The sequence below is a fragment of the Bacidia gigantensis genome, assembly GCF_019456465.1.
Source record: "Bacidia gigantensis strain McMullin 20006 chromosome Unknown contig_245, whole genome shotgun sequence".
Classification (NCBI taxonomy): Eukaryota; Fungi; Ascomycota; class Lecanoromycetes; order Lecanorales; family Ramalinaceae; genus Bacidia; species Bacidia gigantensis.
In genome coordinates this window covers 1,134,284-1,158,259 of record NW_025408601.1, presented here as the reverse complement: position 1 = coordinate 1,158,259, position 23,976 = coordinate 1,134,284, and the positions used below count along the sequence as shown (strand labels likewise).

The following is a 23,976-nucleotide window of genomic DNA, read 5'->3' as shown; positions in this document are numbered from 1 at the left end:
AAAAGAGGAAAGATTTGTGATGGACAGATTCTGCACTTAATGCAGGGATGTCGCGTCTTGCAGGGGTCGAGAAATCTTGAACGCGTTCACTTCATTTTCCGCTCTCCCACCGTTTCCCAGGCTCGCCTCATCTTTCACATCTGTCCCTAGCCCTCTATCAAACCTGCTAGACCATATGGGCGGCGGCGGGCGTCAAGAATAAAATAATACTACTAATCACTTGCCTGCCCCATCCACGGATGTGACCTAGAGCTAGAACTAGCTGGCCGTACCTTTCTTTTCGCCGCTAACAGGCACTACAGCGCGAGACCTCTGCCGAGAGGCGCCCTCCGATTCTAGTCTCCCTGGCTGCGATCCTGGAGGATGTGAGGGTTAGCGAGCTGCTGTCATGTAAGATCCTGTATGCCAGGCTGCAGAAATGCAAGCTGCAACATTGTTCTCCTCTTCATCACAGACCATACAACGACCGAGGGGGATTGGATGCAGCGTGCAGGAAAAAATAGGGGAGATGGCGGGAAAGGCTTCTTCTCCTGAATCTCCATTCAGGGGCACGGTCGGTCTGATTGGAGTCATTCTCTAGCTTCCTCTATCCCCAGACCCTTCCCCGGCAGCTTTAGCTTTTCATCTCCTTCTGCCCCGTTCCCCGTCCTCTCTTTTAGACAGCATGGATGTCTTGATGCCCAATCATCTCATTCAATCTCGTCCGAGCCGGTGGTTCCCTGGAAAGGCATCAAACTCTGAGGATTTTGTGCACCAGCTGGCCGGGTCTTTTCAAGCCTTAAAAGTCCCGTCCTCAAGTCTTCGAGGCCACGAGGCATGAGGTATGTCATGAAGTCAGCTACGATGCCTCCGCTAGCAGCGTAGTGTGGGTTCGTCCTCATTATTGCTGACTGGGGATCCTCAAGGTGAAGAGGATGGTCATTGGTGGACTGGAGAAAAATCCTGGCAGGCCTGCTCCGTTTGGAACATCGTTCCTAAGGCTACACTGCTACTAACCAGGAAACCCAGAAGAAATCCTAGTCGCGTTTCATCCTTCCTGGCCTGCCTTTCACAGGAACCTTGCGTCATGACTGACTGTTTGCGAGCTGCCACTCTTGATTCTTGAATGCCTATGCCCTGACAAATCAAATAATGCATGAGATTTCTGTGACCTGCCAGAGCGGGTACCTGCAGGATTGCCCTCGCCATCAACCAGAATTCGATTGGCAGTCTGCCACCAGGAGCTGAATTCGAGAATGGCGACCAGCTATTGCCCTATCTGATGTTGCATGAGGTCCACCTCAATAAACATGTATATCATTCGATATATGGCACATATCATCTATAGTTCATCCTTGGTTTGTTGTTTGTCATTCGAAACATCAATACCACAGACCGCAGGGGAACCGGCCTCCATCCTGTACACACATTTCTCCTCTTCCACAATCCTCCATAACTCGTTCTTTTCCGCGCACGCAAGAATTATCATGCTGCTCCTGTTAGGTCCATTCCAGCAATGCTGGCCATTCTCATATTTCAAGGCAACTTTTTCGCCCTTGCCAAGACCCTTGCCATCAGGTGGCAGTTCTTCATCGACGGTGATAACATCGAAAGACACGAAACTGCCCATGTTGGTATAACCACCACCCTTCTTGCTCTTTTGCGTCGTTTTCGTCAGCCAGCATAGCTCATAGGTATATTCGCCGCTGTCCTTTTCTACACATTGTCCCTTCAATGCACGAAACACTGAATCAGCACCGTAGTCTTTAGCAAGGTCTTCTCTATGCTCCTGTAGCTGCTTCTGATTGCTCTCTATAACATCTTGCGCAGCCTTCAGAGCGCTTCGCGCATTCTCAAGGTCTTTGGACTCTCCTGAATCGCGAGAAGGGGCCAGTATGCCATTCTCGATCAATATGATACGCAAATTGCGAAGCTTTTTGTCAAGCCAATCGCGGAACGAGGGCGGTAAATATGCTTCAAATTTGTATACTGTGCCATGTGAGCAAGTACCTGGACAGGCGTGGATGTCCGGGGTTGAGCGACTTACAGACATCGACATCGCTGTCTTCTTGCCGTTCCCACTCGCTCCAATCAATGGCTCCTGATTCACCATCTGGCTTTGCAATTTCATCCAGGTCTCGATCATACGCAGGATTATCAATCTCGGCTTTGTCTTTCGCTGCATAATCTTCCCAGCTACGTACAGCCCGCTTCACACCTTCGTCGTTGAAGTTAGGGTTGTACTCCTCTTTGAATGTCGACAATATTGCTTCAAGTTCCGCGACCCTCTCCCGGCCCAGATCGCGCTGTCTCCGCAATTCTACCACGGAGTCTCTTAATTCTCCGATCCTATCTCTTGCCAGCTGGACCAGTACGCCTAGCGTGCCCCCTTTCTCCGGCTTCTTTATCACTCTCCCTCTTTCTTGCCTTTCCACTTCGGCTAGTTGTGACTCCAGGCCCTCTATCTTCAATTGGTCCCCTTGAATCAGTGTCTGTAGCGTTTCGATCCTATCCGCAACCTCTTTGCTTAACTTCTCAGCCTCTGCGGCCAATTCTCTCCTTTTTTTCGACGCTGCACCAAGGGAGCGCTTGCGCTGTTCGTCTTGCTTTCTCCACTCCTTCCCAACATCTTTGCATCGATCTTCACACTTTGTGCCACCGACCTTCGCCCATTCATCACTCCCGTCGCAGCACTCCTCGTAATTGCAAACGCCATCATTCACGTTCATGAAAGGGACATAGCCTGGTAAGTGCCCTTTGTTCTTACAATAGAAACCAGGTAGGGATATTGTAGTGTTTGGGTCATGATAGGGTACATTTCCCAGTGAGGCCAGTGATAGAGTGGAGAGGTGGGCACATGCCGAGGTGCCAGGCTCGTCAGAACCGTCGGGACAATCACAAAACTCGTCGTTCACGTGACTAGTGGGGATGGTTATTGAAGGTTTGGAAATGCATGTGAAGGTGTCAGCGGATCTGTAGTATTTGGCAACTGCGTCTTCTTAGCATTGCACCAGATAGCTGCAGAATTTCTGGAATTGGAAGGCTTCTCACAGTCTGGGCCGACGCCCCGCGGTCTAGGGAGGTCTCCTGCTGCAATTGGAAGCGCAGCTAAGTTAGATATAAGTAGTACCTTCCCTAGCCTAATCATGTTCGAAGAGATCTTAGTCAGTATGAGTAAGTAGCTGGGAAGAGGTTTCTATTGACAGAAAACAGGTCGCTTCAAAGGTCTTGGCAGTCTCGCTCACTCGAGCCTCGCTTGGCGCCTGCCGCTTTAGCGCGAGCTGGGTGATCTAGACGCTTACTCTCCCGTTACCCTACGAAGAAATGGCCACGCCCGCACTCACGGCCCAGGAGGCTCCAGAGATGGCTGCCGCGGTGCGCATAAGAAGAAGCGGGTCCCGCCTCCGTTCTCGCTTTCATCGTTCGCATTCCCTTCCTACGCCGTCCACGACTTCCACCTCCATCCCCCTCTCCTCAGCCCAAAGCATTCCCTTGGACAATATGAGCTCCAAAGACGTACCATCGAGGAAGCTGTGGAAGAAAGCGGCTGCCAAAGGTTACAGACCTGGCGTTCACCGAGCGGAAGATGGTCAGAGGAAGAAGAACCCTTGCGGCCCTAATACTCGCTATGATCAAGATTGTGTCTTGAAATACTATGAAAAGTGATTGTAGAATAATCGACTGTCCTCGTGAGGAAATAAATGCTGTCTGAGTCGAGCAGGTGGATAACGTTTATTGAGAACGACCTCTTGAACACCGAAGATCTGAGTAGTGATAGCCAGTCCGCCGTCGATCTCCCTAAACCCATGGACCCCAGACGCCTCCAAGAAGGGTCACTTCCTCTCGACATCGCCACCATTACAGGTTCCCTTCGATTCAAAGCCTCGATCAGTGAAGGGAGAATCGGCGTAGAGCGAGAGAGCGCGCGACGACCGACTCTCTAAATCCCTTTGCGGAGTGGTTTCTTGCTGGGTTTGCACGAGTCAATGGCAATCCCATCCCGAAAGAAGATAGACAGGAGACCTGTAATTTGAATGCACTTAAAGTCACGTAACGTAACCCTGCTAAGCAGCTACTGCTTTAGTGGGTACGGCACATATTGACCAGAGATGGCCAGGTCGTGAACCAAAAAAAAAGGCAAAGCATCTATTTGGCGGAAAAGAGTTTAATCAATTCACCATCATATTTTAGACTATTGACGATAAAATGTTCGTCCACTCACGGAACAAGGTCCAAATTCCTTATGTCTTTACTTTTCCTGATGATCATAAAATGAATGAAAGAAATTTCAATGGAAATTTCCTTTAGGGATATCACTGATTTATCTTGAAGAATTTGAAAGAACTCGGGAAAATATCAATGTCTGAATGAGGTTCAGTGAGGCTGTCAATTTCACTGACTTTTTACCAATGGATGCACATGCCGTTCTCTGGAAACCAATAAGACTCCACTATTCCCATGCATCATTACCCGTCCTTGAGGGGCCCAATCTCATTGATGATAGCATAACGACCATAGATTATTATTGATCAATGATCATGAGGTATTAAAAGAAAGCAAGGGTCTCATGGTGAAGCTCCTGCTCATGATTGATAGCTTTGTGGAGTTCAACAACCCTCTTACAGCAATGATTATGCTGTGAGCATTCTGCTGGTCTGCAACATCAAGAGCTGCAGCACTACACTTGACTTCACAGGTCAAGTATGGAAAATACAGGCGTGTAGTAGTCATGAAACGAGTAGTGGTCTTGAAATCATACATGTTGCTGTCTGTGAAGGGCTTAAGGCTTTGAAGCTGTTGTTCTGTGAACTTAGATCGGCTGAATCCGAGCAAAAAACTAGGCTGTGGACGAATACCGTGGAAAGAAATGGCACATTCGTATAGATCCTTGAGATGTATGGCGCCATAAGTGGCCAGTGCTCCCCAACTTGATTGAGAACATTCAACGCGATGTAGCTGCCACAATAGATAGGCCCAAGAAGCTTGGCCCGAGCCGTGTCACAGTCGAGAAGCAGAGAGCTTTCCTGATCAAGGTCAGTCGGGAGTACCAGATCCTCTGCAAGGAGAGACATTGCATTCCCAATTTGGGTTTAATAGTGGATTCATGAGAAATTGAGACAACATATTCTCCATGGCTGAGTTGAGGTAGACCTCAAGTTGTGTGCAGTAGAGACTTCCCTCTTCTATAACGCTTTCTTCAAGAACGATAAGTTGGCAAAAAGCAATCAGAGTGTGCCTGCACAGATTGTTGATTCTGTGACAAAACAATCAATGCAAGAAACTGTCATGCTGGATTAAGAAAGAATGGCTCTAGATCTTCCAGCATGATGGTACAACACCAGTGAAGATACAGACTTTGAATTCTTTTCGACCCTCAATGTTGAATTATTTCGGTGAAGATTGGCAACTCAAAGCGGTATAAGAGACGGCCATACCAGCTTACTCATAGGACACCAATCGACACAACAAGGCGAGTCTTATAGCTGTAACGTAGATTTGCATTGATTCAGATCAGCCGAAAAAGCGTCCCCACATCTCAGACACGCAGAGGAAGACAGTAAGCGGCTCCACCCAAGCAGAGTCAGGCCGGCGCCCGTTTTGACATGGAGAAATGCCTCTGGGCTCGGTCATCCACGTGTACCTGAGAACAGGCTCTCCGAATGATGAGGTAGCTCAGACGACGAATTACCTCCCATACAGGATCTAGAGTTGGACAAAAGCGACAGCACCATGGCATGATTAAATTCTTGGAGCCGATTATCCACAATTCCTAGTCATTGGCAGCTGATGGTTGACTTTCAATACCCACAAGGCCTGCTTGATCTCATGAAGTTGGATTCCATCTAACTTGGGGCATATCTTGTGCCGACAGCACGGCCTATGTATGGTTGCCTCCCCCAATCGAATCAGTCGGCGGTCAGTATTTTCCCATGATACCGATTCCTCGGATAGAACCCATACCTTATGCAATCTCCGCCCGGCTTGGCATCCAGGGCCATGTGCTCTTCCATAAGGTTGAAGGCTAGCGATTAGTTAATGAATCTAGTTGTACCCCACATACTATTCTACTCGCTTCCTCTTGCTGCTATTATTACGCACCCTATGCGCATTGCTATACAATGTTACACCGCAGCCATCGTAGATCACGCTGGGGACACCACCTGACAGTATCCCTCACCCAAAGTGGTTCCCTCCGACTCGAAAGTCATCAAGCGTTGAGATAGGCTTCCGTTTGGATGAAGCAAGATATGTTCCTGAGATCGGTGATACCTCGCAGAATTAAATGGTGCAGAATGCCACACATGAGGAGAAGCAAAAGCCACGGCTCGCGTTGGGTGCCTGAAACGTCAAGGCTAGCTGGCCTCTGTGCCGACCTGCAGACGACGAGGAGAGAAAGCATGCGATTTTGCAGCTAAAATAGTGCGCCATCTCGACAAGCCTTTAAGCCTCCTCCAGTTCTTATAGCCGCCTGACCTATCAACTCACGGAGAGCTATCTATGGTTCAAAATAAGCCTTCTAAGCAAGAAGCTTGGTCTATGCACTAGCAGCCGCGATCTTGGTGGTCCACGCTGATCGCGGTACACTGGCCAGGGCATTCGTGGGCTAGGAGGCAGAAAACGTGGTTGGCAAAAGTAGCGCACCGACGAGATCAGAAAGTTGCAAGCATTGCCGCTCCAACGACAAGACAGTATATCCTTCATGCTTTCCGCTCCAACGACATGACAGTATATCTTTCTTCCCGACAGACTCTCAGCTCTATCACGCTAATCAGCATAAGCCTTTCCATGTGCTTCTTGCATGCTTCACCCAAGACGTGAGTGCAGTACGAGCGCTGCGTGTGGGACATTGCCATTATTACTTGCGCTGCTACTTATACCACTACTCTTACCGCCAGAGTTGGCGTTCAGAGACGAACTATGACCTTCCGTTATCGCACCTGGACTGCGACATGAATGAGCCGTACTCCAGTGCTTGGTCCTGCCACCCATGTAGCCACGCGGGTGACGAAAGTCTCGGGACGCCAAAACATCGGGTGCACAATCTTGAATACAGCCGACAATCTCCCTATCAATTTCGAGTTTGCTTTATTTTGAATAGAATGAACTAGAGCTGTTTGATCTTGAGGTCTGAACACCTGCTTGCTAACATTTGTGTCACTTAGGGGAGTATCATTATGGATTGATGAATCAAAATCATCATCATGGAGCTGGTGAGCTTGAAATTATCATGGCTGTGGGGAGATTTAGCTGGTGTTCTCACTGCTAAGAATTGTAGCGGCCCGAGACTAATATCACCCGCGTCGCGTGGTAGCTCCTGGTGGCTTGCTGACTTCCCGTCCCTTCAGGTACACGGCAAGTGATCGTCTCTTGAGTCTTGGCTGGCGTACCTGCGTGAGGTCCGGGGTTGGCCCTCATGGTCTTATAATATTGCCATGGGATTTCCTTATTTGCTCGGGCCCTCCTTTATTCATCGGCGCCGTATCTCTCTGTCCTATATGCATTGAAAAGTCCACAATTCTCGACATCATCATGGCTGCCAGTCCAGAAATCAACTCGAAGATTCGCGATGAAAATCGATTGGCCGAATTGGGATACGCTCAGGAATTGGAGCGATCATGGAGCTTTTTACATAATTTTGGCGCGTCCTACTCCATCATTGTACGTAACAGCCCGCTGCGCGTGTTTCAACAAGCCTTCTATTCACAGACCATGGTGACTAATTGGCAACGGCCATCAGGGTTGCGCTCCCAGTCTCACGGTCGTCTTCGCATACGGGCTAAAGACCGGTGGGCCTGCTGTCATGACCATAGGATGGATCGTCGTCAGCATCTTCACCCTCTTCGTGGGCGCCGCCATGGCCGAGATTCTCTCTGCGATCCCGACGTCAGGAGGCCCTTATTTCTGGGCCTATATGCTCGCTCCACCAAGGCATGCGCCTTTCTTCTCATGGGTCACCGGGTGGTTCAATCTACTAGGCCAGGTGGCAGTCACCACGAGTATCAACTTTGGTCTGTCCAACTTGATCTCCCTCACCGCCGAGGTCAATAGTGGCTATCAGCCGACCGCGGGTAAAACGCTGGGCATCTTGGCTATTGTTCTCTTTTCACAGGTCTGTGTCAACTTGTTCAGCATCAAAAAGCTGAGCTATCTGATCTACACTTCTCTCACCTTGAATACCGTTGGGGTATTTTGCCTCTGCGTCGCAGTCTTGGCAAAGGCGAAGACCCACCAACCAGCCTCCTTTGTCTTTGGCTATTTTCATGACGGTACAGGTGTCGGGACTCCACCGGAAGGTTGGGCGGAGCGAGCTTCTCTAGCGTATGTCGCTGTTATTGGCACGTTGACTGCACAGTATACCATGACCGGTTTCGATGCGTCTGCCCACCTGTGTGAGGAGACTAGGAGAGCCGTCCGCGACGCTCCGCTGGGACTTTTAACTTCGATCCTAGCCTCCGGCTTCGGCGGGCTCTTCTTGCTCGTCTGTTTGCTTTTCTCGATCCAGGACTTCCAGACCACGATCTCGGCTCCTCAGCCCGTCCTCCAGATCTTAAGAGATGCATGTGGCCCAGCCGGCGGCACCACGCTCGTGGTCTTGCTCATGCTTTGCAATTGGCATGTGGGGCTCTTCTCCCTCACTTCAAACTCACGGATGATGTTTGCCTTTGCCAGAGATGGAGGTATTCCACATCGCTTGCATATTATCGATGGAAAATTCAAGGTCCCGGTCCGGACCATTGTCTTTGGCTCAAGTTGCTCTTTCCTGTTGGCGTTACCATCTTTAGGCTCTCAGGTGGCCTTTGCAGGTACCACGTCTATTGCCACTGTAGGACTATTTATATCCTACGGCGTTCCTATTGCCTTGACCCTGGTATATCCAGGCAATTTCAAGCGTGGTCCCTTTCACCTGGGCCGGTTCTCGAAACCTATCGCTATCGTCGCTCTTGGCTGGGTCGGATTCCTCGCAATTGCATTTAGCCTACCACAGCAGACTCCAATCTCGTCAAAGACACTGAATTACACGCCTGTGGCACTCGGTATTGTCGGTTGCTTTGCTTTTGGATCGTGGAGTCTATGGGCAAGGAAATGGTTCTCGGGACGCTGCCGAGACCATTGCCGGGTCTGCATTCGGCAGCTGACTTTTCTGGGAGAGGAAATGGCTGATCGTGGGGTACACCATAACCGTCGAGATGGCAGTGGAGGAGGCACCGAAGACTTTGAGGATGAAGAGAAGAGACTTAAAGGTGGGGGAATGGGCATGGTGGATGTCGGCAGTCTCGGCGAGCACAGCAGTACAGAAGACAGCGGTAAAGCGAATCAAAGTTATGGCGGTGTTCAAAATTCGTCTCGTGGGCCGAGGGAGGTCGAGCTCGGCAACAGTGGCATTCGTGCGCATCGCAAGGGCAAAAAGGTCGATGGGTAAGTTTTCTCCTTGTCCTCAATCTTACGCATTGATACGCTTGAAGACTTCCCTGCGCTATCTTCATTATTGCATCGATCGAATATGTGACTGACATTGTCACCACAGCAAAATCTCAGTCGGTCGAGAGTTTGAAGTCATCTCGGCTCCAAAGGCCGAATATGAGGCGATGCCCAACCTGTAAAACACGCCAAAAAAAAAACTGGATACTATGAAACTCTCGAGCGTCATCCTGAAATTTTGAGCGTTTACAACCAGCCTTTTCATCCGTCGAGACAGGTAGATTATACTGTCAAGACCATAAAGGCCTGCATTCACGGTCTGGCGGTTCAACAGCAGTGAGTACTGTGGGAAGCTACTATTCCGAGGTCGAAGACAACGTTCTATATCTCTATGTGCAACGCTTAGTTAGCAAGAAATGCCAGCTACACGCGCAAAGCCATCCGAGCGATCGCGACCGGGGGCGAGTTGCTCCTTTGATCAGTCGAGTGACAGCCACCCGTTGATCGGGTGAGCTCCTATCCCGAGGGACCTCGACAGTGATTGCCAGAAGATGTCAGGCGCAGCAAAAGCGAGGGCAGGGATGCTGAGTGAAAGAGCCATGTTGCAAGCTCCTCGACCGGTCTTGTCTTTGCTTCAGCTGAGCTGTAGCACCAACACGGCTTGGGGCGGTGGTCTTGAGGGCGCATGGGATCTGTGAGAGGGGTGCGGGGTGCGAGAGGAGGATGAAGGGCTAGTGATTGATCTGCGAAGACAGCCTAGATTGTACTTCATCACGCCGTGCCCTTTCTCCTGTTTATCTCTTGTTCAAGACCATGTCGGACAGCTCAGATTCGAAGGGACGAGGTGTCCTCGGACTTACCTAGACGAGTGATGGCTTGGTCCATGCGCACAGTGGAGGAGAAGGTGGTGAATGCTCACAAGAAGAGCGTGCTTGATGAAGAGTTGCAAAGTATTGAGGGGGTTGAGGTCGGGGCAGACTCTTGTGTTCTTGGCAGCTAATTCTATTCAAATTAGAACTACTCGGAGCGTTTTTTGATGAGTTATATTTCCGATAAATCCGGACATTTAAGAATCTTTTTTATACCACCTTAATGTATAATAATCAAATATGTATGAAGATAATTCCAAGTTTTCAAATCAATTCAGCATTATTTAAATGTTGAATGACTCAAGAATCTACTTGAAGCCTTTCCTAAAAAGGTTAGAAACATCATCAATCAAAGAAGCCCTAAGTAGATTGCAACCACGCGTGTGGCATAGCATTTAAAGCGCATGACGAGGCGTACTGCTTGAAGCTATGAAGGGAAAGCACAACCCAAGCTAGATTGAAGTCGATGTACGCCCAAAAGTGTAATGCAGGCAAGGAAGGATAAGTCAGAGAGAATTGATCGGTCAACTTTCATGACCAACCAAACAGGGACACGCCCATACATTAGACTTAAACGAAGAACGACGTACTAGGGGAAAAAGATGAAGCACAAGGGAAGGCAATATCCCTTGAGCTTGACAGGGACAGCAATACTGTGATGATCCTGTGTGAATCTCTGGTTTTCTTGTAACTCATATGAAATGGCGTTGGATAAAGCAGACGATTTCGACGGATATGAACTCTACCAACTGACCCTACGCGGCAGAACAATGACATTCTGAAGTTTCGAGATCAGGAGCTTCTGTACTATAATGGGCTCAACCTAATTCGAATTGGCCAGCAACGCGTTGGAGAAGAAGTTCATGGCTGTTTGGGCAGATAGACATGCCCAAGACGCCAGGACAGTGTGCATCGCCATTGTGGTGGCAATGCTGTACTTGCCAGCAGACTTGATCATGGTAAGTTTCTCCGAGTCTTGATTTCTCTCATTGGCCTTGTTTCGAGCATCTGAAGTTTGCCTCCTCATACCGAAGTTTTTAGTCATTCTTTAGCTCCAATCTGGTCGAGATCGACAACATCAGCAATGCTGCGCGAGGCAATGCAGGATCAAAAGGAATGATAGTTCATCATCAGATATGGATTGCCATCGTGACCATACTTTGAATTACAAGTTTCACGTTACTGTTGACAGTCTATTACGACTGCAGAGGCTGGAAGCGGAAGGACAATGCCCAATTGGAAGCGGGAGCATGACATTTTTCTCTCCAATGTTGCTGGCTGATTTACTTGCTAGATTGTCACAATCGTCCCTGCTCTGACTCCTCGAATGCAAAGTGGGCTGTTCAAGAAATGGAAGTCCGACGATGTACATTTGGTCTTAAATTGAATTTACGATCTGATATCGTCCTCTTTAGAAAGAGGCTATGGTGCAATTCCTTCTGATCAACATGATTTGCTCTTGCTCTGAAGACGACTCCAAAAGAACAACGCAGTCATTAGCATTCCCTTGTGCTCTGACGGCATCAAGTTAAAAGAAAAGGCGTGAAAACCGGAGTCTCGAGCATGACAGATATAAGTCTCTCTTGAGAGGGTAAATGACAAAGTAGGACATAAATCTTACCTTAAATTGAAAAGTACTTGTCAGTTCATCCGCTGTTAAAGACTAGCCTATGCAGTAGAGATGATCTTAATGTTTGAGGAAATGCCTTCCTTGTAGACATTCAGAGCTTAGAGACGTTTGAGATTCCCATAGTTCTGCTTCTTGGCTCATCTACAGAATAACGCCCAAAGATCGTCGATCAGATACCAGAAAGGCTCCTCCATCTAGGCCTGGATAATGAATTAACACTTTTCAAAGAATTCGAAGGCAGAAGTCCAGCCCTGTTGGGTGTAGTCCCTCGCGTCTTTCTTCATAACCGATCACCACTTGCTCCTTCTAGAACTTATCATACGAGAATGCGACAAAGAATCTTTCGAAGGAAACCCCTTTTATTTGGCGAACCTGATACTCAGACTCTAACAGAATGAATGAACTACCTAGCCCCACCACGCCGCTTAGGTAGCTATGCATAAACACCGTCGATGACATTAAGTCCGACTGAGCTTGCAGCCGAAAGGAATGCCTTGGTGACTTAGCTTGCAAGAAGGCCACCATATCGTACAACCATGCTCGCTTGCTTGGACACCACTCATACCTTGTATATAACCCAGATTCACACACTAGGCGGCACAATCCATTGCAGCGCCACATCGCATGGGACCATGTCAGCCCTCCCCAAATTCAGAGAAATGCTCGAAAATGCTGCAATCCAAGGCTACGGATGCCATGGACAAAAGTGCCAATTTGTTCCAAATTCGGCTCTCGATCACATCATGACCTACGAAGCCATCTTCCGAGCTCTACAAGAAATTCCCAGCTTGGAACCCCACGTCATCCCAGCATACACAAAGCACATCGAAAGCAAAGCCCAGAAAATCTTCGCAATCCTCTTGCTGATGAATGCAGAGAGATCAATAGCGGATTTCCTGCAGCAGGACCTAGGGGACGCAAAGCTGCCTCTCAAATTCTCCGCAGATGTCGACAGCTCGGTCTTAGATACCGCAGGGCAACGTCTATTCACGGAGCAGCAATGGCGATTCCTGGCGCCGGAGTTCACGGTCGCACGATCTTCGATCAGTAGAATTTTCCCAGAGGAGACAATACTGCCATTTACGGGGCAAGAATCGCTGAGCAAGGGCAGTTCGGGGCAAATCTCCAAGATATGGATCCACCCGTCTCACCAGGACTTCCTCTCAGACAGCCGCGCTTCTGGCGTAAGTCAAGTCCCCCTCTCACTGATTGATACAAAAGCCACACGAAGTCTGAGAATAGACTCAACAGTGTGTCTTCGCCCTCAAGAGAATTGAGCCCAACCGCACCCACGCTCGTGAACGCAAAGCCTTCACAGCAGAAACCCGGTCGTTGAGCATGTTACTCAAGCTCCGCCACTCCAGCATCGTACAACTCCTAGCAGCCTTCTCTCACGGGTCCACATACAATTACATATTTCCCCTGGCGGACATGGATCTCGAAAGCTTCCTGCACCGCTCCCCGCGGCACCCAGAATTTACGGACGACAGAAGCATCTTCCGCGCCATGGCAGGCGTAGCGAGCGCGCTGGAAAACATTCATGATTTCGTGTACAGGGAGCAAGACCTGCATGTGTCGAAGATCGGGTTCCATCATGATTTGAAGCCCGAGAACATCCTCGTCCGCGGCCGCGGGTTCCTGATCACGGACTTTGGGCTATCGAGGTTCTGTGATAAGGATGCGTTGGAAAAGGTTGGGTGGGTTGGAGGTAACGAGACTTATGCGCCCCCTGAGGTAGATCCTGAGTTTCGCGATTGTGGGGGTGGGGATGTTGACAGTTGTGCGGTGGATCTATGGGCTTTCGGCTGTATTCTGATTGAGGTTGTGGTATTCATGCTAGGAGGGCCAATTGGTTTGGACCAATTCAGAGATTGTAGACTCACCTGGTACTGTCGGTCAAGGGATGACTGCTTCCATCGCGGGAAGGCCCTGAAGCCGGAAGTTGTTACTGTGATTGAGAGATATCGGCAGATGTCCAGTCTCGGAGGGTCTGCGGCACAGAGCCTGGATCTTGCATGTCGATTGTTGAATTTTGAGCCATCAAAACGTCGGGATATCCAATTAGCTGTAGAAACAGCTCGGATTGCTTCCAATGCTCAGTATTGTAGGGCTAGTGAGCTCTTGGGGAAGCGAAACAGGAATCTTGATATGCGCTTACACAAGGCAGCAGCAGCAGGCGACGTGGACGAAGTCAGTAGATTAATTCAAGGGGGCGTAAGTGTCATGGCAAAAGACGAAAATTGGAGAACAGCACTGCATTGGGCAGCACTGTGCAATCAAGGTGCATCGCTAAGGCAATTGTACGAAAGCACAAATGCAGAGGATCGAGAACGCTTGAATAAGGAGAGGGATAGTCAAGGCCGAACTGTACTAAGTCTTGCTACTCAATATGCGAATGTTGTTACCGTCAGAACAATATTGGAGGAGGCCAGCGGTCAGGAAAACTTGGGAGATCTCGTAAGTCAATGTGATGTATTTGGCATGTCCCCACTCCATTTAGCTTGCCAAGCAAGAGACTATGAGATAGTTCGAGATCTTCTAGAAGGAATTCCGGATGGGAAGGAACGATTTGACAACAAGATGTTGAAGGACGACAGGGGGATGACAGCGCTGCATTATGCTGCCCAGAATCCTGAACGGGAGACCGTGTTGCTGCTTCTGGCTGATGGAGGAGAGGTGCTCAACGTTCAGAATGGCATGGCCATCAGGATGGTCAATGACTGCAACGATGATGGCTTGACTCCTCTTATGCTCGCCGAAGAGAATGGTTGCACCTATGTAGCATCGCTGCTACATGACATAGCGGGAGCAGACCACGCGATGGACAAGATTGACCCACTGAGAACAGGACGCTAAATGCTGCAGCTTTCAAGCTTGAGGACGACTTTCCTGAAGAAGGCCACATGCCAGTCCTTTGCAACCGCGCCCTCGGCGACTCCGAAATCACCAGTGAGGCAGGTCTTCACGACGTCGTGGTATGTATCACCAGCATGATACTTCAAACGATTGAGTAAAGTTCTCCCATTACTCTGGTGCGTCACAGCCTCGAGGATGCTGGCATCATCGTTCGAATCCGACCGGATTTGTGAACGGCCTATCTTGTCGAGCGTTTCCCACTGTCCGATCTCAAGAAGCAGGGCCCCGAACGCGTAGTAGTCATATTCTTTCCGAAACTTTTGCTGGGGATCCTGCTTATACTTGGGGTGACAGTACAGCTCATCCCTTTGTACAAACAATCGTTACTTCACTACTGCGAGGTTTGGGGCGACCGCACTCACCATGCCGTGCGCTCTGAAAACCTTGCATCGAAGTCCGTATCGCCTCGCGCATACGTTAAGCCCACCCACCGTGGTCGCTTTAGACTCCGTTGGGATGGATTCTCAGGGAAGAACATGACGTTTTCACTCCTCACGTTCTTGTGCAGCCAGCCGATCGAGTGTAGGTTCAGTAGCGAAGAAGCCAACCGGAGCGCGAGCTGCACTCTAGTACTCAGTGAAGGTAAGAATGTGTCGTTGAGCTTCAAGAGATCGCGCAGTGTGTTTGGCATCAGCTGAGTCCTTGCGTCAAGCCTTGTGGATTCAGGCAGCTCGTAAATGAAGCCCCAATGATCGTCAATCTCCTTCAAGCGTAACTGAATAATGCCTATGAAAGGCAGCACGCTGAGCCCCATATCTGAGCTCAAGACATCAGCAAGATCCTGTATTCGCTCGTAGATCACGTCTTTCCTATCAAAAGACTCCTCGCCGGAGATACTTTTCCACTCAACGTACACATGTCTTTCTCCTCCAGCTTTCCATAAACCTATAGTGCGGTCATTCATCTCGTCCCACAGACCAGTAAGATTTCTTGCTTGTTTTAGATATGCTCTCGAGCGCTGAGACCCATCTGCTGATGGTTCAACAAAGACAGCCGTGGCAATGTTTAGCAGCTTTCGACGCTTCTGGACCAGACTCAGCAGCTCTTGAGAGCCTCTATTCTCCTTGTCCATGAGGATCTCGCAGGCTGCTTCAATGTCTTCCAGCTCTGAAATTGAGTCTGCGCACAAGAGCTCCAAAGCCAGCTCTCGCGTGGTTCTCCGATATTGGGTCCGCTGGTCTTCACGAAGAAATGGTTGTAGCTGCCGCTGAAAACGATTTAATCCCTCGATGAAAACCTTGAGCATTGCAGGTGAGCACCAAATTCCTAATGTCTCCGGGCCCTTAAAGGTCATGGCACTATTGATGTGTCCATGAATTGCTTGGAGAATGTCTCTCAGCTTGGCAATGTTAAGATAATTGTCAACTTGTCCATTGACCACACCAATGATCTCTGCCCACAGTCGCAGCCTTTGGTGCTGAGCATCTAGCGTGGTAAGCGCTATCCTGGCATTCTTCTGGCCACCCAAGGCAATCAGATCCGACAGTGCCTGTGTAGTCTTCTTCCAAGCATCGCATAATGAGGCGCTGTCTGGTGAGGCCACTGGGCGCTGCGGTAGATCAGAAGCTAAAGTAATTCGATGTATCTGTTACCGGTACCTAAGTCACTCTTTACTCAGCCTTCCAGCAGCGGCGGAGATACCCCGCCCTGTGAGGCTCTTGTGGCCTACGACGTAATGATGCGTTGTGTGTGTTGGCTAGCTCCGTGTTCTCTTAGCTTCATCTCATACCCTCAGCAGTCGTCCGTATCATTTCAGGTGGAGGATCACACCAGCCGATTTCCGGATTTTGCATGTTACCCAAATTTGAAATTAGGTGCATGATCAGCTCTTGTTGGCCCTCAGCCGCCTACGCTTCATCGTCATGCCTCGAGTCGAGCAGTCCCTGGACCATCGCTACGTAGATGTGAAAAAGCTAGATCCGATGCTCCGACGCCTCTTCGGCAAAGATTTTGAGTACTTCGTTCGTCGCTGCTGGCTTACATGTACTGGACACCCTTACTAACTTCGCCTCCTTCGCGCAGTTGATTGCCAATAAGTACCTACTCAGTGTCCCTAGGCGTCTGACCAAGGTCAATGAAATGCTCTGTTAGCGATGAAAGAGGGCTAAGAGTCACAGAACGAGATCACAGAGATCGAATATGACGACATTTAGACCGCGTTAATTCCAAAATCGTATTGAGCGGTGAAGCCGGTTCCATTGGGCGCTCTTAGGGTTTCCGCAGTGGGCAAAGCACCTTACGAAGGCTAGGGCAGAGGTGTCCGCAAATGAACGAGGGTGGTGTTGAGCCTTGTAACATCGAGCAAGGCGTAATCGTTCATAATCTGGGTATCATTCCTCCACGAATTTGCGAGACATGGAAAACAACAACGGGGAAGCTATTGGCAGCCTTCATGAGAATCACCAATCGCCTACCGAGGATCCACCTGAATTCTCAGGAAGGCTTCAAGAGGATACTAATCATGTCTTCAGTGGCTCAAAGATTGACGTGGAGATATGGACCATGAAGAAAGATTCGGGCTACCAGTGGACTAAGGTCCGGGCTAAGTCAACAGAAGCCCTCGACGAGGCCGTAGTAGGTCCACTTGATGAGCTTTGAAGGCGGATGAATTTTGAACGTCTGTGAGCAGGGTCATGGCGATGGCTATTTGCATAGATTCATGTGAGGATCAAGTCCACACGTGGCCTTCGCAAACCTAAATTTCAACAGCTTTCTCCGCCAGAGGCATTCCTGGAGCGATATTCTGATCACAAAAGAGCAGTGCCAGAAAATCTTTGCGTGTCACCGAGTGTCTTCTGCTTTTCATGAAATCTTATCCGTTTTCGGTTGGAAGACCGAGGAACTCGAGGTTGCGTATCATGGGTTTGAAGCTCGAATTTCCAAGGATGGCTCACAAAGTCAGTCTCGCAGTCTATCCCTAATATTGGTGCGTTCCTGCTTACTGGCTTTGAAGGGCTGTGCTATCGTCTGGGTTACGTTGATGTTCACAAACGGAAGGCGCCCTCAGATCCATGGTCTATGCGCCACCTCGGCTGCTACTACTTTCGCGATGGAAGTGGGATAACAACTTGCATCTTCATACAGCCTCCACCTCAATTCTTGACAGTGCTGAATGACATGCTGCCCAGGTGCAGTGAGTCTGCCGAGATGTGGAATTGCAATCACGTACATCTCAGCCTGTTGCGTTCGGTATTGAAGAACTGGAGATGGCATCACCAGGATATGGCCCGTCGACTGAATAAATATGTAGGATGATGCTTTGTGTTCCGCATTTATTATATTGCTTACTCATCCTCGATGCCATGTTAGATGGATCAACAAGCATTTTCCAATGTCAAACACGAAGATCTCGAGTGTAAAATTTCTGATTATCAAACTCTCAGTCGCATGTTTCATGACAGAGCGATAGACAATGGGGACGTGCTGAGATCTTGGCTGTTTATTATCAGCCGTTCCATATCTTTCAGCATCAGATGCAGTCAACCAAAGCGTCACGTCACTGAGATCGAAGTCTCGGAGGACGGTGTGCTAGCTTCATTGCAGGAGGTTTTCGACCAAATCAGACTGTATGAAGATTGCTTGGGCTCTCTCCTCCGAAAGATCAAGAATCGATCAAGGCTAGTACGATACTCCGTGTTTTAGTCATTTCGAAAAGGTTGCTGATCAGTAGTGTGAAGCTAGAGAATGTTCTTGGATTGATGGCACTGAACTTCACGGCTGGCAATGGCCAGCTCTTGAATCATATGGTAAGGTCCACCGGCGAGACTGCAATAGAAAGTAAGGTGATGCGAGAGGTTGCACAAATTGCTAGAAAAGACTCAAGTTCCATGAAGGTGGCAGCATTGATCTCGCTAGCATATCTGCCAGGAAGTTTCATGGCGGTCAGTGGCTCGAACGCGCAAACAAGCTCTTCACAGCGGAAGCTGACCACCTTTAGGCTATTTTCTCTATGAATTTCATGACGACAAGCAGCTTGGGTGCTAGATGTGCCGTGTATGGTTCTGGCACCGTGATGTTGACAAGCTGCACCCTTGCGATCGCATTTTGGTGGCAGAGAAAGCTGAGGCACGATCTTACTCTATCTATTGAATCTTGAAATGCGTATCAAAGCCCAAAGAAGCAACAACAAGATTCATGCCACTCTGAATGGGTTCACTGGTTTTGTAGCCTTCGCAGCTGCTCTTTCTCAGCAAGCCTTCTTGGATTGTGAGCTCTTTCTTGAATCGTTTCCATGGATCGTTGTAAGGTGAGGCTGAAAGCTCGACATGTTTTTAATCATAGCGTTGTAGCTTGAGGAAGACTCCAGTCGCAGGTCCAGGGGATTAGCTTGCAACGCACTAAGTGCTAATCCCTGATAGACAAGTCGTCAGTCTATCTATTAGCTAATAAGAATGATGCATTGGTAGATCTCACCGTATATTGGCTAGCTCACTGTAGGGATGTGACCTTTGAATCCGCTCAGCTTCGGCGTAAACCTGCGGTTGACCTTTCCCTTTCAGGTTAGCGTCCTAGAAGCCAGCAAAAGCGCCTCCTTCACAACGAACGCCCTCTAATGCCAAAGGTGGTTTGTCATCACTACTGATCTGAGAACCTGACCGTCTGAAGCTTGAAGCGTATCAAATGTGTGTCGCCCCGGAAGTCATTTTACATTCCGTTGTATTGAACACGATCTGGGACTTGCATCAGACTAAATTTGGCTGGTCTTACTTACATTGATGAAAGGAAAGCGATTTGCGTGCTACTTGTGGCTATTATTCTGTGCTCGTACAGTTCATCTCCATGATTTGAGCTCTCTTGTGTTGCTGCCAAACAAGCATGTGGTTAACAGCATCCTCCAAAGACTTTCAATCGTCTCGAACGACCAGCGAGTCCCAGGGGAGCCCAGACAGTAGCTTTGATGTCCTCCCACGTGACCCGACAAAATCTCTTGCATCAGCAGCTCTGAGTCTAGAGAATCTCCATCAGGGTTTCTCCGTCAAAGATTTCGTTAGAATTCTGAAGGAGCTTTCCATCCCAGGTCCTCTTAATTTGATCTCGGCCCTTAATCAGAGCTTCTTCATTGCTAGTGGTAGACAGTTCAGTGTCTACCGAGGTGAGGTTGCTCATTTTGCCGGCCGACCTCAAAATCATTTTTTCAATTTTGCCGTAAAAAAGTGTCACTTTGAGCTTCAAGCGCATGAGTCTTTAGATCTCACAAATGCAAGAACCCGAAGGCAAATCCATGACATGTATCTTGAAGTACATGCTCTTGGAGCTACAGCCCTACGTGGACATCGAAATATCGTAGAGCTACTTGGCTGGGCTTTCGAGAAAGACACCACTGCTCTCCCCATATTAGTCGTGGAACTTGCAACGGGGAATCTCTTCAGCTTACTTTCGGGTCCCGATATTGGCAGCGATCACTGGACTGTGAAACATCACTTATGTCTAGATATCAGCAATGGCCTGGACGCCATCCACGAGGTTGGCATAATTCACGCGGACTTGAAACCCCAAAACATTCTCATCTTCCAAGACTCAAAGCTGCCAGTACCATACCTGGCTAAATTAGCCGACTTTGGACTTTCAGCTGTGGAGATCAACGCTGCAAGCGAGAAGAGAGTGCATATATCTGGCTTCACTAAGGGGTGGGAAGCTCCCGAAATCACCAGACATAGGATCGACAGGCGACCTATCACAGCTCAAGGATACTGCAAGGCAGATATATACTCCTTAGGACTAGTAATTTGGAGCCTAGTCTGTCTGAATGGGAAGATCCCTAACATTGATCTCGATTTCGATAATTCCATTAATGCCAATAAAGACATTCCTGAAACATTCAGTCGCCTCGTCTCCAACGCTTTGCAAAGTTTGCTCAAATACGAGCCCCGAGATCGTCCAAGTAAGGCCACAGATCTATTTCATGATGAGAGTAACGCTTTCAATTTGTGGTATGTCTCTGTTAGGTCGGAAAGCATTTCGTAACGGAAAATTTTCAGATCTCCTCAAGATCAAAATTGTCGCAGGCGATCACTGACGAAAACAAGGGAGAAAGATTGCGATTCCTCGCAGTGGGTAGCGCCAGAACATGGGCATAAATATGCCCCTGATAACATGGGTCTTGTACATGATTTTTGTCTGCAAGAAATTGACCAATATTCGATATTCGGGAGGACTTTAGAGGCTCTCAGTAGACTTGGCAGCGATGCTTGGGGAAAGGCAGAGCTTTGCTCCCTCTTTCTTCTTGGGACAAATGTTCATATCCATGAATGTACCACTGGAGCATCAGCGCACATAACAGCGCTTTTGACAGCTGCAGAAAGGGGATTCGCTCCTGCGCGAGGGATAGCTCACAGGGTGATCAAGTCCTACGACATAGACTTCCCGCTGGAGTATGAAGGCAGGCGGCTAGAATGGCTTTTTGACGGCACCGCTGCAGGATGTCTTGTGGCAAAGGCCGACTTACTTGAAATAGATGAGAAAATGGCCCACAAAGCCACTGCTGTCTTCTGCGAGAATCATAAATATCTACAGCATTACGGTCAATCCGAAGACATAAGCTTCTGGAACAGCTTGTTCGCGAATGACTCAGCCAAACAGAGAGAGGGAAAAGACGTATCTAAAATCAGCAGATCCTCCAACCTCCTGCTCTCAAACGCCTTTGAGCAACAGATCGAGAAACAAAATGACTTCATGAAGGATAAATTGCTATACATTGCTTGCTTGGCGGGAAACGCAGATATCGTAAGGCACCTTTGCCGCATGGGTGTGAAAGCAACGCTCACTGGCCCATTCAATGGGGCCACTTGCTTGCATTGGCTGTTCAATTTCCCACCAGAGCATATGAAAGAGATTGCAAGGCTTTTGATAGAAAACGGCGCGAACCTCAACGCTCGAACGCGCGCGAGTGTCCCTGGGATACGGTGGTTTTTCCCATTCGCATGGTCAGCAGGGACTCCACTACATTGGGCAGTATCAACTTCAAGTCCAATAGCGGTGAAAGTGCTCATCGAATGCGGTGCTGATTGCAGCATCAAAGATGGCATTGATCAATACATGTACGATTCATCTTTAAGGGACCTCGATTTGGAAGGACCTGATGGATCATATTCAATTCCTTCCTCTCAGGCGGAAGGCTTGGGCGCGATGGATATTGCGGTTGCGAACCATGACTGGACAATGATAGCAGCGTTGGCAGCCAGCCCTTCAGCTCCGAACGAGGTAGCTCGAGGCGACAAAGAGGGACACACCCCTTTCCACAGGCTTGTGTATAATTGGATTGGTCGCATCTCATCAGGCGCCCAATTTGGCGCCAGATTTTGGTATGGTGCATTCTGGGGCGCACCAGACGTTCGCTTCAGAAATATAAAGCGTACTATCATGGCTTTACAAGCTATTGGAGGAGACATCGATCGTGAAAGTAAGCCTTCGGACGAATATCTCCGCTATCGCGGCTATGTGGGAAGCCTTACTCCACTGATGCTGGCGGTGATGAAGGCGGACGTGATAGCTGTCCGGGCAATCCTGTCTTGCGGGGCAAATCCGGACCTCAACAACAGCCTGGGTTACAACACATTATGCGTTTTGCCAGGCGGAGGAGATCCTGAAGTATCATCAGGCAACATCGCTCCAACGGTCAAAGTGCTCCTGGAGCACGGCGCAAAGCCAAATATTCCCTCCCCATTCCGTGGGCTTTCGCCACTCGCAAGTGCAATTGGCTCCTTGTCCATACCTGCGGTGACGTTATTGCTGCAAGCAGGTGCGGACTGGACCCAAAAACGTTGGAAAGTAAATATTATAGCTCATATGACACTACGCTACCGGGTTGAAGTGTGCCTTAGGCGCCCCAAATTCTCGCCTCAGTCTTACGAAGCTGATGATCATGAGATCGCGCGGCTCCTAAGCACATATATTTTGAAGGGGGAATCCACAGGGGATGGACGTACTGAATTGCGCAGATGACGTGGGAGGGACGCTTTTACATTATGCGGCCTTCGCTGGGCTCGTTCGAGTTGTGGAACGTCTGCTAGAGGCCGGAATAGACAAGGAAAGAGTCCGGCGAGAGCCCCCCCCAAGGGACAATTCTGAATTCCAGGATAATGAGGAAGTTCTTCTGGGCCCAGGCACTGCACTTGAGATGGCAAAGGCCAGCTACAGATCTTTTGTTGATCGGGGTGGGAGATCTACGAGGCATACGACACTTTCAGGTAAGTCGGTCTTTTTTCAAGAAAAGAGGGACCAGGGGTCATACACTTTGAGTAGCAGACTTCTGACATAACCAGATTACGTATTCGTGATTGACAGCTTCAAACGAATCGAGCAGCTACTTACCCCTTGAAGCGGAAAAAGAGCATCGCAGCAAACCCGCGGACATGACTACCACATAGCCAAGATAACTGCCATGGACACGATGTGAGCGTCAAAGCGAACTATCAGACACAGCTACTAGATAGCCAATACAAAGGCCATAGTATCTCCATCCACAGTCACAGAGAAGAATCGTTGGACCGAACAGCTTCATCGCTAGTTAACCACAGGCAGGATACTCATACCGTTTCCCAACAGGCTATCGAAACCGTTCTACGTACGTAATAGTCCACAACTCATTCGGAACAGCTTGAGTGTCCTTGGATACAACATCCACCCCAAAGGTTCCCTCTGCTACTGCAAACCACGACCTAACCAGGCCCCTCAACGTCGCTAAAACAGCAAAGCAGCCAAGAGTCAAAATAGTCAGACCTCAGGCCCTGGATAATCGAACATTGCCCTCAAGCAACTCGTGTACACCTAAGATCTCGTAAGTGCCTCACAATCCGGCCAGCCAGCTCTTAACAGTCCTAGACATGCATATAAATTATAGCTTCTCCAATACCGGTGCAAAGTCTAAGTCGTTGATGAATGTCCAATTCCTCTCCTACTGTACATTGTGCAAAGCTATGCAAGTCCTCAAACTGCGATTTCTCAATTATTAAGACCGGCCAGTCTTTTTTGCCAGAGATGTCCCATCACAAGGCTTGCGCAATATTAGGGTGGTTGTTAACGCCTGGGGGACCCAGCACAGTACTCTCGTTTGTAATCATTTGGAAAGTATCAGCTTCAGCCTTCTCAAGTTTTCCCTCATTTCTGACTACCTTTAAGGCGAGACTCATTTGTAAATTTGCAGGCGCCTGAGTGACTCGAGAG

General features: G+C 49.0%; 5 protein-coding genes across 5 annotated transcripts; 3 read left to right on the top strand and 2 right to left on the bottom strand.

Annotated features, from left to right (window-relative positions):
• Nucleotides 1–1,321: 1,321 nt before the first annotated feature.
• Nucleotides 1,322–2,708, bottom strand: KY384_005399 (uncharacterized protein; the record flags this gene model as incomplete). Its single annotated transcript, XM_044813900.1, has 2 exons — nucleotides 1,322–1,968; nucleotides 2,027–2,708. The coding sequence occupies 2 exons, from the start codon at nucleotides 2,706–2,708 to the stop codon at nucleotides 1,322–1,324; spliced, it is 1,329 nt and encodes a 442-aa protein (XP_044669201.1).
• Nucleotides 2,709–7,509: 4,801 nt separating this feature from the next.
• On the top strand, nucleotides 7,510–9,400 carry KY384_005398 (uncharacterized protein; the record flags this gene model as incomplete). The annotated part of the gene is made up of 2 exons (XM_044813899.1): nucleotides 7,510–7,638; nucleotides 7,718–9,400. 2 exons carry the CDS (start codon nucleotides 7,510–7,512, stop codon nucleotides 9,398–9,400), a joined length of 1,812 nt encoding a protein of 603 aa, XP_044669200.1.
• Nucleotides 9,401–12,530: 3,130 nt separating this feature from the next.
• On the top strand, nucleotides 12,531–14,754 carry KY384_005397 (uncharacterized protein; the record flags this gene model as incomplete). Its single annotated transcript, XM_044813898.1, has 2 exons — nucleotides 12,531–13,082; nucleotides 13,141–14,754. The coding sequence occupies 2 exons, from the start codon at nucleotides 12,531–12,533 to the stop codon at nucleotides 14,752–14,754; spliced, it is 2,166 nt and encodes a 721-aa protein (XP_044669199.1).
• A 418-nt stretch (nucleotides 14,755–15,172) lies between these two features.
• On the bottom strand, nucleotides 15,173–16,607 carry KY384_005396 (uncharacterized protein; the record flags this gene model as incomplete). The annotated part of the gene is made up of 2 exons (XM_044813897.1): nucleotides 15,173–16,380; nucleotides 16,544–16,607. The coding sequence occupies 2 exons, from the start codon at nucleotides 16,605–16,607 to the stop codon at nucleotides 15,173–15,175; spliced, it is 1,272 nt and encodes a 423-aa protein (XP_044669198.1).
• A 562-nt stretch (nucleotides 16,608–17,169) lies between these two features.
• Nucleotides 17,170–23,131, top strand: KY384_005395 (uncharacterized protein; the record flags this gene model as incomplete). The annotated part of the gene is made up of 7 exons (XM_044813896.1): nucleotides 17,170–17,388; nucleotides 18,492–18,560; nucleotides 19,173–19,179; nucleotides 19,643–20,744; nucleotides 20,841–22,552; nucleotides 22,752–23,000; nucleotides 23,076–23,131. 7 exons carry the CDS (start codon nucleotides 17,170–17,172, stop codon nucleotides 23,129–23,131), a joined length of 3,414 nt encoding a protein of 1,137 aa, XP_044669197.1.
• Between the last annotated feature and the right edge of the window lie 845 nt (nucleotides 23,132–23,976).